The 18,642-nt window shown below is 33.7% G+C and overlaps 1 protein-coding gene across 1 annotated transcript; it reads left to right on the top strand.

Moving 5' to 3' along the window:
- The first annotated feature begins 663 nt into the window (after window positions 1-663).
- On the top strand, window positions 664-15,802 carry LOC120777269 (tribbles). The gene is made up of 2 exons (XM_040108473.1): window positions 664-2,055; window positions 14,187-15,802. The coding sequence occupies exons 1-2, from the start codon at window positions 1,205-1,207 to the stop codon at window positions 14,908-14,910; spliced, it is 1,575 nt and encodes a 524-aa protein (XP_039964407.1). The 5' UTR covers window positions 664-1,204; the 3' UTR covers window positions 14,911-15,802.
- Window positions 15,803-18,642: the final 2,840 nt, after the last annotated feature.

The following is an 18,642-nucleotide window of genomic DNA, read 5'->3' as shown; positions in this document are numbered from 1 at the left end:
TTGCATTTTATGTGACGATATACTAAACCGTTATAAACTCTTGCATACAATTAGATAAGTACTATGTGAGACTATTTTCAAATAATTTTGAAATCGTTACTTACCAATAACAGTTTATTGCTCCTGCTGCAGAATGAAATTTTTCTTTTTTTTTGCAATATTAAAGTTAAAAAATATTATACCTTAACCTAGAACACTATAAAATTCGAACTTGGTACAATTGCTTCAAAAGGGCAATACCTGAAGCAATACTCAGAGCGCGTACGCCGAGAAGTGCATAAGAAAATCCTCTCACAAAACAGCAAGAATAAAAATATTGTTTGCATTTGTATACTTGAAAAAAAAATTATATAGGAGAGGTCCATATAAAAATATAGAGGTGAGAAACAACAACAATACTATCGTATTATACACAGAGAGTGCGAGTGAGCGCGTATATTTGCATCACTGTTGTTAAAAAGTACCACCATAATGTAACGTGAGAAGTATGAGCTGTGAGAGAGCGAGTGTATGCATACGAACAGCGCAGCCAAAGCAAAAGAGCTGAAGAGCACAGCAAAACAAATGCAAGGAAAAGAAAAATATATGGAAGTCCGTCGTTTTCGAACGACTTCGTTGACGACGAAAAAATTTTCAAATATACGTTGCTGGCGGTGAAATGATTCAGTTGTATTTCAGCGAGTGAGCGCGTTAGTTGTAAATAAATATTTACTTGTGTGAAAGCCGTGCTGGCAAACGAGCAACGACACAACAGAGTTATTTTTTATATTAAAAGAAAATTCAACAATCTCGATGTTGAGATTATATTTGCATTAAAAGCAATAAATTTATATGTTTCTGCCTGCATATAAACGTGTGTAATATTAAAATTTGCTGAAACTGCTATATTAATTTAAAAAACTAAAATATTTTGTAGTGAGTTGGTAACTCATGCAATAACTCAAAGAAAAAGTGAAGTTAATCGCCCAAGTAGAAGCATAAAAACAAAAATGTCGTGTATATAAGAGATACGCAAAGCAGGCGATAAGTGAAGAAGAAAAGAAAAAAAAGTACGTAAATAAAGCAGAAGCAAGTGATAAGCGTGAATCTGTACACAACTGAAGAAACAAACAAGAGCTTATAAACTCCACTGTGATAAGTGCGCCCAAAATTGAACTGTGACATTTTCTAAATAGAAACATAAAAACCAAGAATACATATCAAAATGGATACCAGCAATAGTGTTCGTGCGCAAATTAACGAAAACCACTTAAATGTTATAAATTACGCGCCACCCTCACCTGCCTCCTCGCTCAGTTCCGAATCCATGGATGTTGTCATAGCGCCAAACAGTCCTTGTTCGCCTGCAACCACACCGCGCTTGCATAGAGGCGGTCCTGACAGCAGCAGCAGCAGCAGCAGCTATGAACACTTCTGTACGCCAAAGAAATCGCTGGCGGATTCGCGTGTACTCGAGCGTATACGTGAAAAGCTTGGCACACCCAGCTCACTCTGTGAGATGCATGCGCTGCGCCCGGAACAAAGTCGCGAGGAGGAGACGGTAAAAGTGGTTAAAAATCGGTTCCTAATAAGCACACAATTGTGCTATCTATCACCAGCTGTTGCTGCACGCACACCCGCCTCCTATCGTCATCTAATCGATCTCAAGGCGTCTAGCCTCCGTTGTACCGATGTCTTCACGGAAACCGAATACATCTGCAAGATTATCAACGAGCCACATGATAAGGTGCAACGCGCCTACTATGACATCAAAACGGCAGGTGATATAGCGCGCAGCTCTTTGTATGGCCATACATTGATACGGGATATACACGAAATTGTGCCATTGGATGCCAATCGTTCGTATCTGATAATACCGCCACCAAAAGCGCACGAAGGTGCCGAAGGGGTTTATGAGGATCTGCATACGTACGTAAGGAATAAGCGGCGTTTGCATGAAAATGAGGCTAAGGCGCTGTTTCATCAAATCGCCGAGACTGTGAGTTTATGCCATCAGAAGGGCGTTATACTGCGTGATCTGAAACTGAAACGTTTCTTCTTCATTGACGAAGCGAGGTAAGCTAAATTTAATGCACTATTTTTTGTTTTTAATAACAAGTTAAGGGACATACAATAGAATGCTCTATTTTCTTAACAAGTTAAGGTGGTTAGGAGTCAGGAGCCTAACAGACTAACCTAAGGTCCGTTCCGATCTAAACGGTGTTAGATCTCCGAAATAACAGCTCTTGGCCGGATATATTCCGGGTCGATTCCAGTAAGTAGAGCCGGCTGTTGTGAGAATTAGAGGTCCGTTCCCATGACAGTCGGTTCTATGTGATACTGAACGGACCCGTTTTATTAACGGACCAAGCACTGTCAGCGCGGCAACATACTACGAAATTACTTTAGAAATATTATCTGCAACAACAACAGCTAACCCTAAGGTGTTTGTGTGTCCTATCATAAAACTCGCGTTTCAAGTTATTGTTGAGGGGGAAATATAGTTTTGTTTAAATAAAAATAGTTCCCACAAATTATTTAATGATTTCAACTGAATTGTTATCTTAGGAAAAAGAAAAGCCTATTATCAGCAAAAAATACTTTCAAAGTCTGCGTAGTATTAAACAGTCTTGCAAAAGAATGGTGGTTACCAAATTGTTGCCAATCCTTGATTTGCGTTTCTGTTCTTCTACTTAACACCTCTGCTCCTAACAAGACACCCTCCCACCATCCAATTACACCGCTCGTTTACGCTGTTTACTCTACACAAATTCTTGCGAAGGTATTGTAAAACATTGACTCTCGAGTCAACATGTGAGAGCGCTCAGCAACATCGCTATAGCGACGAAACGCTCTCACCGCAAAGCAGTACATTTAATCGTATTTTTTCGTTAACGAGTTAAAAACCTTCAGTCTCAGAAAAAATAGTAGTTAATAATTTGTAAGCCGCATTTATGCACCAACGTAACGAAAAGTTGAAATCGACACAAGTTAGCAGCGTAAAAACTCGTTATTGCCATTAATGCGAGCAAACTTGACTCGCGTTGGCCGCGCTAAACTTTGCCGAACGCTCACTTGTTGCTCCAAACGTGATTGCAATTGCCAGACCGAACGACTCACACGCGTACGCAATAACATTGAATATGTTACGTTGTTGGGTGAAGTGTGGTGGCGGAGGTGGTGGGCGCAGCGCTTGCGTTTAAAAGCCTCATTAAGCGGTGAGAGAGCGTGGGGCGCACACTCAACATGTGGTGCAATGCGTTGTCTGTCGGTATTGCAGCAACAGCAGCTTGGGGCGCTGCAATGCCTAGCGTTGAGTGTGGAGGCCATTTACCAGGCTGTTGCGAGTGTCTACGGTTAATCAATGTTCGTGTTGCTTTGGCGCGCACGTGTGCGTATGCTACAAAAAAGAAAAAAAAACTAAAAATCTAAAACTTGCGGAAAACGCCGAAATTGCACAAGAATATAGCACAAAAAATGTATGCTTGTATGTGCTCGCTTTTATATTGAAAGCCAGTTTGCTTTGCTAGTCATGGCCGACAATCGAAAATGTTTCCAAACCCATCTGTCTGCTCATAATTGCCGCATTTATACATTTACATGTACACATACATACATACATATGTACATATATCGTGAGGTGTGCCCACAACAGCGCTGGGAGCGCGGCTACGCAATTGCTGTGTTACACACACACTCATATACGCGGCGACAAAAGTGAGCACATACAGTGTACAAGGTAAATTCATCTTAAAAAATTCATTCGTATATTGTTTTTTTTTTTACTTGTACTCGTAGTTTTATTGCCGACTGTATGTTGATATTTCTGTATTTTGTCATACTTGGGCGCCACACACTCTTTTAAAATGCCGCAATTATGATGAGAAATAGTAGTTGTTGAAATAATCAAAAGCGGGCCAAACACTTAAGCGAGAGCGCCATTTCGATAGAGCGCTGCAATGAGCATGAAGTGAGTAAAGTGCCTTGAGAGTATTTCGAAATTTTGCGTATTTGAAATTTTTAAGGATTTTTGGGAAATTTTTAAAATACAAAATGTGGAAAAGTAGTGTTTTGAAAATATTTTTTTTCTTTTGTGAAGATAAGCTACATAGGTAATATTTGAAATTTTATTTCAATTTTTTTGACCAAATGGAAAATTTTGTAAGTACAAGATTTTGAAAAATGTGGATTTAAAGTTGTTGTAAATAAAATTTTTGAAGCGAAAAATATTTTATTGAAAATTTGAAATTTTTTTTTGGTAATACGGAAAATTTTTGAAATACAAAATTAAAAAAAAATTAAATAAGTGGTTTTAATAATTTTTTTTTCTTATAGAAAAACGTGTTTTAAATGCTCTATATAGATATAGAAAATATTTGAAAAAACTATTTGGCTTAAGGAAAAAATTTATTAGATAGAAAATTTTGAAAAAATTAAATAAGAGTTTTAATAAATAAAATTTATTACATATAGAAATATTAGAAATTTTATTTGAAAAGTGTTTTTTGGTTATATAGACAATTTTTGAATGCTGAAAAATAATAATATATTCTTTAATAACCTTTTTTAAAGATCCATATTATATATAGAAATATTTGATTTCTTTTTTTGGATATGAAAAATTTTTGAAATACAAAATGTTGAAAAGAAATGGAATCAAAATACTTTTTCTTGTAGAAAAACATTTATTGAAACCTTTTTTGATTATATGGATTTTTTTTTTGAAAATAAAATGTTGTAAAAATGTAATTAGAATAAATTTTTTTGTAGAAAAACATGTTTGGAATTGTTTTTTGGTTACATTGAAAATTTTTGAAATACAAAATTTTCTAAAAATGGATTTAGAATACATTTTCTTTTAGAAAAACATTTTTAAAGATGCCTTTTTTTTATAAAAATAATATTTGAAAATTTTTTGAAATAAAAATTTTTGAAAAAAATTTATTAAGAGATGAAAAAAAAATATTTTGTAGCAATAGAATTTCATCAAATATGCAATAAGTAGAAAATATGATCTATACCTATACCTATATTATTTTCACTATTAATGCGTAATTTCATCAAATTGCGAAATACGAAGATAAACAATTAACAAGTTTGTCGAAATTCGTCACTTTCCGAAGTGCTCACATGACGCCCTTGTATAAAAGTGTATCACTAGTGCTTAAATAATAATATAATATTATCAATTATATATTTATTAGCTCTAAAAATGAATATCGCAACGTTTCCTGCTTAATTATATGTTATATTGTAGATTTTGGAAAAAATTTCAAAACTCATTCTTTGAAATCACATCGTACTTTACGCGCAAAAGCACATTCTTTGAAATTACATTGTACTTTACTCGCAAAAATTTCAAAACTCATTCTTTGAAATCACAATCCAACGACTTCCACAAAAACTTCGCGTAGAGCGAGCGCATTCACTGTTATGCCATAAATGTTGCCACAGCTTATCCGGTAATTGAAAGAGCCACCCGCCAATTTACACAACGGTGAGTACAAGCATTGCCTACCTAGCCTAGCCATTGGGCAAAGAGCCATCAAACCGGTCAAAAGTAGACAAGACTTCACCGACAGCTTTTGGCCAGACATTGCAATGCTCATTTGGAGGGGTTGAGACAACATACAAAGCAACTCTTTGCCTCTTTTGCAGCCACTTTTGACTGCTCAGCGCTGCGTTGACGCTCTCTGTAATTTCATGAATTGTTTAAACCAAATACATTACAAGTTTAACGTTCATATTTAATTGTTGTTGTTTTCGTTGATTTAATATTGCAATGTCTCGGGGAAAATCAATTTAATCGCTACAATTTTACAATTTCGAATTTACAACAACAATATATTGCAATACATTTTTTTTTACAACAAATATTTTTTTTTACAACAACTAATTTTTTTTACAACTAATTTTTTTAACAACAAATTTGTTTTTGCAACAAAATTTTTTTTACAACTAATTTTTTTTACAACAAATAATTTTTTTACAACAAATAATTTTTTTGCAATAAATATTTTTTTTTACAACAAATACATGTTTTTTTACAACAAATATATTTTTTTACAACAAATATTTTTTTACAACAAATATATTTTTTTACAACAAATATTTTTTTTACAAAAATAATTTTTTTTACAACAAATGTTGCCACATCAGCACAAAAACTGCCGCTCAAATAAAAAATGCCAAAGCTTTGATGAGAAAAAACGTAACAAAAAATGTTGCCAACATTACAGCAACAATGTGCCTTGGCATGCCACGCTACTTGTTTGGCCACAAATCATTGTTGCCATGCCGCCATGTCATGTTTAAGCAACATGCTGACGTTGCCGCTGCCTGTGCTATTGCGACAAGAATTTTTGCGCTTGCCCGAGTGCCGCAATTCTTGTTCTAGTTATTAACGTTGTTGTACACAAGTAGTTGTTTGCTTTTTATTGCTGCTGTCTAACACCAATAACGCAATCAGTTTGTCTTGTTGCCAACGATTTCATATTTTTGCTTTACTATTTTTAACGTCTTGCGCTCGTACATGAGCTTGTATGTATGTATGTGTGTAGTGGTAATATTTTTGTTATTTTGCTGTTGCAATTATTTTTTTATTTTGTATGTTTTAATATTGTTTTTGTTTTTATTTTTGCTTTTTTATTTTTTCTCATTTTTTTATTTTGTTTTTCCTTCTTTTTTTCTCTTGCTGGTTTCGTACTTTTGGTGCCATTGCCATTGCAATTTGTAAATTGCCAGCGTTTTCCGCTCTTCTGCACGCTGTTGCTACACACACTGAACTAAGTGTATATATGTATGTATGTATGTGCTTAAATGTGTATGTGTGTGTGTTGCTGCCGCTATTGGCGTTTTGTGTGGCTGCCACTGTCAGTGCTGGCAGCAAACAAGCGCTAGCAGTGATGACCATCATCGTTGCCATTGCGCATTTGCGCTTTTTGTTGCTATTGCTATTGTTGTTGTTGTTGCGGTTGCCGTCATGTGGCAATAAGCGCAAACGCAACAGTTGCTACTATTTGTTGTTTATGTTGTTGCCTTAGCTTTATTCTTAGCTCATGCGCTGGCTTTGTTGTTTTTCTTTTAATTGTTGTTGTTTTATTTCTTCTTGTTTCATTTTTGTTGTTTTCTCGTTTTTTTTGTTATATTTTTTGTTGTTTTTGGTTTTTTTCTTCATCCGAGTTTTGTTTGGCGGTGACGTAGGCGTTATTGAGGTCATTAGAGCTGTGGCAACAGTAGCGAGCAGAACAACGTTGTTAGAGCCGTTTGACAAAAACTGCGGCGAATGAATAAATTATTGTCTCAATGTTCGCCCTCCTCATTGAAATGAGTCTAAAATTAGCGTTTCTTTTTCCATTTAAGTGGCATAAATTGCTAATTCATTTTGCAATCGCCAGTGCTCTTGTTCTTGCAGCAGTCAATTTGCAGTGTTATTGTATAACAGCAGTTTAAAATAAGGTTATTGGTGACTCAGCAGTAATAATTGCAACATGCTTTCAAATGTAAAGAAGTATAATCCCGTATTAAAGGAAAAAATTAATTGCGTTGCATACCTCAAGGCGTGCAGACTTTCATCTTAATTCTCTCAGTGTTTGAAATATCGATCTGAAACTTTGCACACATTATTGTCTCCTTAAGAAGCTGCTCATTTGTCGAAAACGCCAATATCGCACCACTATAGCATATAGCTGTCATACAAACTGAACAATCAATATTATGTGCTCGTATGGAAAACTTTTTTATTTGTTGAGATATCTTCACGAAATTCGGCATGAATTATTTTCCAAGGCAAAGCTATAATCTCTGAAGAAATTGTTCAGTTCGGACTACTATAGCATATAGCTGCCATACAAACTGAACGGTCAAAATTATGTACTTGTATGGAAAAATTTTAATTTGAAGAGATATCTTCACGACATTTGGTAGAGATTATTTTTAAAAGCAATGTTATAATCTCCAAAGAAATTGTTCAAATCGGACTACTATAGCATATAGCTGCCATACAAACTGAAAATTCAAAATTATATCCTTGTATAGAAAAAATTTAATTTGAAGAGATATCTTCACGACATTTGGTGCAGATTATTTATAAAGACAAAGTTATAGCTTAGTTTACATTTTTTTTTTCTTGTTTTCTTTAATATTTCAAGCACGCTTCAATAACCAGCAACTGTCATACAACTACTTCATTTATTATTGATAAAGCTTGTTATTGCACAAATTTATTCTTGGTTAGCACATTGCGATTTAAAAGCATGCCATCCTCTTGATAATCAGCATAATTTGCAACATTTGACAAGCCTGTCCTACAAACTGTCAGCCCACATGCAACATTTTCCTTCACTAAGTACATATTTTTTTACTACTTTTACTCCCTTCCTATTATAATTAGTTACTGCACAATATTTAAATGCAAATTATAGCTGCTGCTGCACTGCATTTTCATGCTTCATTAGCGCTGCCTAATCCAGTGCCACTCGAAGATATGCCTAAGCTGTAAAGCAACACAAAGCTACACTTATTCTTAGCTGCAGCACAATAAAAATGCACTCTGTCATTGTCACTTGTCAGACAATTGCGGCATGACATGCAATTTGCGAATATTTTGCACCACAATCCGTTTAGCGCTTTGTTGCCAACTCACCACACTGCAACTGTCTCCATACATAGGTGCATACATACATATATACAAGTACATGGCAAGTAATAGTGCGCCGTTGTACGCGTTTGCTTTAATCCGCAAGGGTAATATTACAAAGACAAAAGTTATATACGCCAGCATGCATTTGGCAACTTTTGTCCTGCCACCTTTGTTCAACAGTCAGAACGAAGTCACGCAAACCAAAAAGGAGTCATCAACTCAAACGAAGGGTTGAATTTTTCTCTCATTTCCATGCCTTGTTGCCAACCAATTGTTATGCTTAGACAAACACACGCAAGAATTTACATATGAATCTGCGTCGTGTTTTTTGCAACACAACGTTACAGTTTTCTTTACAGTTATAATTTTTTTTACCTTTATATTGCTTTTATTTGCTGCTAATGCACATACCTTTGTGTTTAGCTTAGTTTTTCCGCTTTTTGTCTTCCATAAAGTATCCTTTATCAGCTGTTCTTGGCTGCTTTCGCTTTTGTGTTGCGCACTGCTTGTTGGCTTTTCATTTACCACTTTCATTTTCCCATTGCTTTTATTATGCAAATCAAGCATTTTCTTTAAAGTCGCCTTTTTTTAGTGCCACCTTTTGCGCACAACAATGAAACCGGCTATTGCGTGTTTGCCTTATCGAACTTGTTGTCGGCCTCAAGCGGCGTGTTTGAGGCTTGCGAAAGTGATTATATCTGGTTTTTGACGATCGTCGCAAGTGATTAGTAATATATGCCTAGGGTTTTGCATAATATATGGAGGAAGTCGACAGCTATTCTCGAATTTGTTTCACAATATCGTTTAATCAATTTATTATTAGTTTCGCTTCTAAATTAATTATATTTTTTCAAATATTATTTTTTATTTTGTTTTTTTTATACATATTTTATATTTCTAATTAATTTGTTCAAAGAATTTTTCAATATTAACTTTTATTATTTTAATCAATTTATTTAATTTTGCTTCTAAATTAATTATATTGCACATTTTTTATTAGTATTTTCTAAATGTATTTTTTTTTTATTTTTTCAATGTTTTTTATTTTTTAATTTTTTTTAAAGATTTTTCAAAATTTTTTTAATATTTTATGTTATCATTCTTTAATTTATTTCTATTTATTCTTTTGTTTTCATTCCATTTTAGTTATTTTTATTTATTTTTTATTTTTTAAATATTTTATTTTATCTATTTTTAATTTATTTTTATTTATTCTTTTATTTTTATTTCATTTTAGTTATTTTTATTTATTTTAGTTATTTTTATTTATTTTTTGTTTTTTTAATATTTTATTTTATCTATTTTTAATTTATTTTTATTTTTTCTTTTATTTTTATTACATTTTAGTAATTTTTATCTTTTTTTATTTTTTTTTATTCATTGTAGTTATTTTTTATATTATTTTTTGATATTTTCTACACTAATTTTTTGAGATTTTTTTAAATTTTAGTTTTTAATATTTAAATTTTTTTCATTTTATTTTTTAAATAATTTTTTAATATTTTATTATATTTTTAAATATTATATTATATTATATTGCTATATTATTTATATATTATTATTTTTTATATTCCTTAGGCTCTTCTAGAAATCCATATACAATATATTCTTATTTATTTTTTATTTATAGAATAGTTTATTATAGTTTTGCTTCTAATTTAATTTTATTTATTTATTGTTTGTTTTTAACTTTTAATATTTTATATTATTTTTTAAGATTTTTTAAATTTAATTTTTTTAATATAAAAAATATATATATTATTATTTTATATTATATAAAATTATATAATAAAATATAATATATAATAAATCTTCCGATCTATATTTTTTTTATATTATTAAAGGTTTTTTTTTAATTTTTGTTTTATATCTAACTTTTCATTTTAATATTTTTTGAATTCTTTTAACATTTTACTTTATTTAACTATTTTTTCATTTTATTTAAAAAATGATTACAAAATATTTATTTTACTTTTTCAATATTTTATTTTGGTTTTTAATTTTATTATTTTTAATACATATTTTTTATGCCAATGGGTTTAAATAATATACGCTAGAAACAGGCAGGTTGTTATTCCAAAAATCACTGCACAATATCTTCTTATTTATATTATAATTTATTATAGTTTTGTATAATTAGTTCTCTTTTAAATAAATAAATAAATTATAGGTAGTTTTGCTTCTAATTTTATTTTGTTTTTAAATTTTTTATTTTATTTTTATTTTTTTATTTTATTTTTATAAAATTTTTATGTTATTTTATTTATTGATTTTTTTTTGCGTTTAACTTAATTTTAATTTACTTCTTATTATCTTATTTAATTTTTTTATTTAACATGTATATTTTGCATTTTATTTTTATATTATTTATTAATATTGTTTAGTATTTTTAAATTTTTAATTTATTTTACTTTATTTATTTTTATTTATTTTTTTGTGTTTAACTTAATTTTAATTTATTTTTATTATCCTATTTAATTTTTATTTAATATGTATATTTTTCATTTTATTTTTTTATTATTTATTAATATTTTTTAGTATTTTTAAATATTTTATTTTATTTTATTTTATTTATTTTTATTTATGTTATTTTTTTATATAATTTTTAAGTTTTTTTATATGATTTTTTTAAATTATTCCATTTTAGATTTTTTTCAGTAAACTTGAATCATAATAAGTTCACATTCTTACATTCATATCTACGTCCATATACATATATGTATACATATGTACGTACATACATATGTGCATAAAATTTTAGCGTTTCTAATTTCAAGTTCATTTTTATTAGCACATTCGTCATCGCCTTTGTCTCATTGTCGACATTCAATTTTTAGCTCTCATAGGCACACACAAACAACCATACATAAAAACATACACATGCACATACATATGTACATACATGTGTACATATACATAATTGCGTGTCTATGACAATTTTCATTACCTGCAAGGTTCATTTTCTAAATTTATGCGCTTTACTAAGTTAAATATTTTCACAATATTCTTTAATTATTTCTTTCCGTGTACCGCAAATTAGCTGTGTAAGGTGGCACAACTGTAAATTTCTACATTTTCTCATGCCGTTTCTACATTAAATTCGTATACAAATTATGATTTCTCTCACTTGCGCGCTTTGTACTGAAAATGTTCGTATCCCAACAACTACAATATGCAATTGACCCTGACTCTGATCTACAAATTGTAGTCTCATCGAGTCTTGAATTTAAATCCAACAAAAATTACTTAAACATGCAATGGCAGCAACAATTTAACGCAACTTTGGGCAAGTGCGTTGAAGAAGTCCTTCAAATTTGTATTTATTTATTGTATATTATTTTACATTGGCGCTTTACGCGGGCCAAGCGCTATAAAAACGCTACAGTATAATCAAAGGAAAAAAAAATAGAAAAAAAATTAAATAAAAAAAAATAAAAAAAAATTAAACAAAAAAAAATTAAATAAAAAAAATTAAATAAAAAAAAATAAAATTAAAAAAAAAATTTAAAAAAAATACATATTGCTTTTTGGCGCGCTCTACACGTGTCTCTTACAACACCGCCAGACAACAAAGTGTTTAGTCGTGCCTCCACATGATTACTCATATCTTATTTGAAAAAACCAAAAAAGTTATTGCATTGCAAACATTAACAAAATAATGTGTAATATGCGCGCGCTCGCTCATTTTTTTTTGTTTTTTTTTTTTTTTTTGAAACCACTGCCTCTCTTCAACGCATTGCCGCGAGGTCAGTTGGTGAAGATCACTATGCGCGTTGGCAGGCCGCGCTCTCGCGTTCGCTTATGTTTTTCTGTTGTCTTTTAGCTGCTCATATGCGCGTATGTGTATTTGTTGTAAAATTTATTGCATTACCCCCACTTGTTGTAGTGCTGTGACTATTACAGTTGCTAGTTATAGTGGTAATATCAGGGTCAGCGCGAGGTTTTTCGTTATTCGATTTCTCAGTGCTTCTTTCATGTGCTCGTACACATATGCCACACACATATACATATGTATGTATGTATATTTGTAAATTTATTTATATTACAATACATACAATTTGGCGTGCTTCCTTTTGGAGCTGGTTTCTTGCTTTTGCCTGTGCCATACCAAGCCCATTCTCGCGCTCGCCTCTTGTGCGCTCACCTGCCATTTATTTCTTAACTGTGCTAGTGCTCTATTATGCTATTAATGACATTTAGTTGAAGTTTACTGTCTGTAAGTCTCTGCCGCCGCGCCCGCTTGTGGCTCACCAAGCAAGCTGTACGCGCTTTCAGGTCAATGGGTCACTGCAGTTTCGTTTTACTTTTTTCCCACGCGCGCTAGCTTAGCCAAAGTCAGTTTGGGCCAACGCCTACTTCATATCATTTGTGTATACAAATTAATTCCGACTTGAGTTTTTTGTTAGCAGCGCTGTGCTACAGTTACGTGTGCTGCTGCCGCGGCTCATTAATTTACGTCATATTAACACTTACCGCTGTGGATTGGCTCATTTCAATCAAGATTGATTTGCTTTTGCTCAATGTCAGCTGCGGCTACATACAAACATATTGACGCGCTGGACAACTACATGTACATATGTACATATTGATCAACCACATACATACACTTACATTTTTGAAGCGCTTGCGTACCGGATGGCGCGCGTTTGCACAACATCGTGAGCTCACTCATTACTGCGTTGTTTTGGCTCAATCAATCGTCGTCATTTTTGTTGCAATTATTTCACAGTCTCAATCACATATGTACATACTATGTTTTGACGACGGGACAAAGAGCGATCGTGGCATTAAGCGTTCAGCCACCGACGTCACCCACTTCTATTTGCTGCGCGCATGAGGCCAAACCCTTCACACATCGTACGGCTATTCGAAATGTTTGCTTGCTTCATTGATTATTTGACTTTTGACGATCAGTTGATCTGTTGAAAGATCAGCGCACTCAATAATGGCGCGCTGTTGCTCCATAGCTGCTGCTGAGCGCACACGTTTGCTGCCAGCCGCAGAGGCCTACAGCTTGCAGGCTCTTTTGCTGCTGGTTGTTGGCTCCACATTGCGCTCTCAACTTTGTATTGAATAATTGATTTTAATTTGTTTTCATTTTTAATTCGTTTACTTGACGCTTGTCGTTGTTGTTGTTGTGGCTTACTCAATTACATTTGAACGCCGCGTGCGCTGCCGGCCGACATTGAATTATGTATTCAACGCTTTCAAAAGTGTACAATTGCACAAAGCACATTTCGATTATTTATTGTTGGGTCTGCAATTTTGCTGTTGCATTATAGTGGGAAATTTCGTGTCGAAAGTCATACATACAGACATATGGGGTAGTCGAAAAAGTCTTTTCGTATTTTTAAACAAACTTCAACTAATCTTTTTTATATTTATACTAATAAATAAAACACTATATGGTATGACACAATGACAACTATTGACAAAATACGAAAAGACTTTTTCGACTAACCAATACGGCCGGTTTTAGTTGAACAACATTAATTTTAGTCATCATTAGTCAACCAATTACTTGTGAACACAACATTAATTTCTGCTTTTCTTGCTCTCATTTTAGAACGAAAATCCAGTATGAATCGTTGGAGGGCTCTATGATACTCAACGATCCCGCGGATGACACATTGAGCGACAAGATTGGCTGCCCGCTCTACACTGCACCCGAACTGCTCTGCCCGAACCCCACGTATCAAGGCAAGCCTGCCGATATGTGGTCGCTGGGCGTTATACTGTATACAATGCTTGTTGGCCAATATCCGTTCTATGAGCGACCCAACTGCAATCTGATTACGATCATACGGCATGGTCAGGTGCAAATACCCTCCTGTTTACCGCGTCCGGTGCGTTGGCTGCTTTTGTTGCTGCTTTGTAAGGACTACAAGGAACGTCTGCATGCCGATGAGGTATTCTTAACGCCGTGGCTGAAGCAACAGCGGCCACACGATTACGTTTACCTCTCGGTTCATACGAATTTGGATGATTTGAAAATGGAAAGTGATGATGATGACAACGATGTGTTGGAACAAACACCTTCACGTGTGGAGGGGGGAGCACAGCAAATGCATTACACTAAAGACTGCCAAGTGGACAACAATAGTCATAATATTGCTGCCGCACACCACTTTGTTACTGAAGAAGACTGTGAAGAAGACGAAGACGAAGACGCTGACGACTGTGATATTAGCAATACGGAGCCGCTTAACTATTCGCGTACGCACACAACTGCCACCGGCAATAGCCAGCAGCATGCAATTGTTGTGGATGATGACGTCGAAATGAGCTGATTACACATGCGTGTGTATTATATATATATGACGTTGACGATATAGCAACAGCGGCAATTGCAGCGTTGGTGGTCGGAAAGTCATCTACTACGTGGACATTGTGGTGGTCGGTGCGGTAGCTGGTTATCTAAGCGCAGGCGCTGTATGATTACGCCATCCTACAACTCCTCCTCCATCACAGCAACAATTACACACACACACACACATGCAGGCATAAACATACTTTCACATCATGCTGTTTGTTGTTGTCGTCGTTTGTCATCACACAATGCTTATTTGTCAACGTTGTTGTTTGGTGCACTGCAAGCAGCAAGCAGCCAGTTCTTTGCCGGCGCTAAGGCAAACAACTCAACTGTCGCCGGCAAACAACTCAACGGGCCGCCGCATCAGCGTTGGCAACATACACGCACGCGCGCGGCCAACATGGACTTAACGAAGTTTGGAAGACACACCATGGCGCTGGCTGGGCCTCTTCTGGTAGCGGGCGTTCAAGCTTCTACTTTGGCAGTGCTTACTGTAGACAACGTTGATAATGTTTATTATTGTTCCTCACGTCACCACCCGCCTTCCATTTTTTTTTATAAATTAAATACTTAGTATTTTTTCATTGAAAGTGATTTATGTAAATATTTAAACAAAAAGTAACTCTAAACTGCCTTTATAATGTATTGTAGTTGCAGTGAATTTACTGAAGCACTCGAATTCTTGATTGTTGTTGAGTTTTTACTTTGCTCCTAAACCGAAATGTACAATTATTCTAGCATATTATGTAAGTGTGAGAAAAATTATTTTGCAAAAATGCAACATTGTGCTATATTGGTTAATTTGTAGCCTTATACTTTCTGCGCTAAAACGTAAAATAGCCACTGAATTTTTTAATTATGTTGTTTAAGCATTTGTTTTGATTTGTATGCGTTGTTTTATAAAGAAAATATTGAAACAAAAACACAAAAAATTCAAAAAAAAAGAAAAGAAATTGAAAAATTTACTGACAAAGCAGCAACAAAAGCCATAAATTGAAATTCAAAAATTAAGAAATAAAAGGTTTGAATTTGATCTCAGGCGGATTTTAAATATATGCATTTTTATTTTCAATTAGATAACTAGTGTTATCGTATGAACTAGTATTAATATACATATATAAGAATGGTTTGATATTAAACTTCGTTAGTTGATTCACATAGAAGATCGTTTGCTGATAGCACTTTCCACAGCTTTTGTCAGAAACTGTACATTGTGGCAAAAAAAGCAACCGGGAATTGTAATTAAATTCCCCGGTTAAATGATATTTAAAAAAAAATGTTTTTTGCTAAGTTCTAGGACTGTCTTAATTACTATGCTAAATATGAGCGCGATCTGTCTTGAGATCGATTTGTTTACAGCAGCTGCTTAAGTCGGTACACCTCAGTAGTGTGTTCCGATTTTTACAACGGGTAAAAATATCGTCTCAAATTATGTATATCTAATCAAATTTCGAGTGTCTACGAGTCGTGGAATGCCTTCAGAAGACGCTTCAGAGATCGTTGAAGACATGCCTCGTTCTGGACGACCTTCGCCTGTAACTGATGAAAATATTGGAAAAGCGAGGGATATGGTGCTTGAAAATCGTGAGGCAAGTGTTAGAGAGTTGGCAAAAGAGCTCGACATCTCTCGGGAGTCCGTTCGAATGTTTTTTGTGGATAATTTGGATATGAAATGTGTTCTTGCTCGATTTGTCCCGATGAAAGTGAAATTTTTTCAGAAAGAGTGTCGGGTATTTTTGGACATGTTAATCGTGCAAGAAGTTCTTCTTTCGCAATATTGAGGCATTTGCGTGCGAACATCCGTCGAAAACGCCCGGAATTGTGGAAGAACAATTCATAGAATTTACAGGATGATAATGCATCATTGCATCGAGCCTCGATTGTGACCGAATTTAAAGTCAAAATGCAATGAATACCATCGATCAACTACTGTATTCACTACGTTTGGCTCCGCGTGATATTTTCTTGTTCCACAAAATGAAATTGCCGCTCCCTGAAACTCGTTTTCAGTCGATCGAAGAGATATACAAAATTCGCTGAAGGAGCTGAAGACCATCCCAAGGAATATAAAAATCGTTGACATATGTAAGTGTGTTACATCTATAAATATTGATGAATAATTAAATGTTTTGCGTTTTATTTACAATTTCCGGGTACTTTGTTGTCACAAAGTACATTTCTCGCATTCTTGATAGTAATTATCATAAATGGATCAGGTTCTGAGGCTACAAAAAGCGCCATATAATAAGGGAATCGTATTAATTCGAAAATCTAGCTGGTAAGTGGAAATCAACACAGTACAGTAATCGACAAAACTTCAGAATTCTGGCTGTGAGTTATAAAGTGTGTATAAAAATATAATATAGGAAGTATATGTATATAGAAAACGCTTGGTACCAAATATTTATTCAAATTGAACGATGAGTGTGGCAACCAATCGGGCTCTTCAAAAAAAATCAATATAAATATGGGAATTCATATGCGATATAGTAATAATGATTAATTAAATAGAGTTTCTCTTGAAGGACATGACAAAAAATTAAAATCAATTGAATTTAAATACATGCATACATATGTACATATGTATATCGGAGTGTAAAAAAATACAATTCACATTGAGAGCATTTCAGAATAGTCACATTATTAGGAAAAATGTGTGTTTAATTTGAAAACCTTGCAGATGTATGTATATTGAATTTCGCACAGTAATTTCACAATTCGCTAGCGCGAAGCAATAAGCTGCCGTAACGGACGGTGTTCGTGCGCGCTAACACTCGCTCACTAATAGCAAATGTCTTGGCAGAGTGGCTGTGAAGGGCGCAAGCTGTTGGGTACGTTGAAGCCGAGTAAGCGTAAAGTATAATTCCATAAGCGATTTTTGATGATTTAATGCTATTCGGCAGAGGGAACTAGATAAGAAGCACAACTACTATAATGAAAAATGTAAAAGAAAAATAAAATAAGAAAATTTTTTCATATTTCGATGGGTTAGACCTTTGAAAATATAATATTAAAATTTTATATCGTTATCTCAAATAGTTCTTGAGTTACAGTCTTCTAAAGTGTAGCAGCTCAGTTTAGTCCACTTTATCGGTTTATCTTCGAACGGGGTTTTCTCAAAACTGCATGTTTCAAATTTGCTTGAGTGATGATCGGAGACAAATGATCCTATCACAATCAACGATCATTAAATCATAAAATCGTTAATAAATAAAACAAGCAACTCATGTACATATGTATGTATGTACATATGTATAAATAAAAAGAATAATCTCGCCGGCTTGAGAGTTGCAATTTCCTTACATTACAAACGCCTAATCAAAGTTCACCATAAATTGTTCTACGAGCACAGCAAGTAGTCTTAATACAGCCTACCAGCACGACTTTGGTCAAGGGGGCAACCGGCAGTCAGTCTAGCGATTTCTGCTAGTTAAAGTAGTCACGTTCGCAACGATTTTTGCGAGTTGTTAAAAGCTTTGTTGCCACTGTGTTTATGAGCAGCGTGGCAGCGGTAAAGGGGGTTAAGCCGAATGAGCTCTTCGCATAATGTGCGCATGAGCTTGTGCGCAAATGAGCGCGTGAGCGTATCACAAGTTGTGCTTTTTTTGTTGATTTTATTCATTTAGTACTGCAGTAAAATGATAAAGTCAAACTCACACATACATCCATATATACAATCACGCATGCATACATACACTGATACATAAAT

This window comes from Bactrocera tryoni, chromosome 5 (assembly GCF_016617805.1).
Source record: "Bactrocera tryoni isolate S06 chromosome 5, CSIRO_BtryS06_freeze2, whole genome shotgun sequence".
Taxonomy (NCBI): domain Eukaryota; kingdom Metazoa; phylum Arthropoda; class Insecta; order Diptera; family Tephritidae; genus Bactrocera; species Bactrocera tryoni.
Note: the sequence above shows the minus strand (reverse complement) of the source record. Positions and strands in the feature narration are given on the sequence as shown.

What these genes read in the sequence shown, in the direction of transcription:
- LOC120777269 (XM_040108473.1), top strand. Translation starts at nt 1,205, where the DNA reads ATGGATACCAGCAATAGTGTTCGTGCGCAAATTAACGAAAACCACTTA. An exon ending in TTCTTCATTGACGAAGCGAG is followed by an intron (nt 2,056 to 14,186) that starts GTAAGCTAAATT and finishes CTCTCATTTTAG; the next exon opens with AACGAAAATCCAGTATGAAT.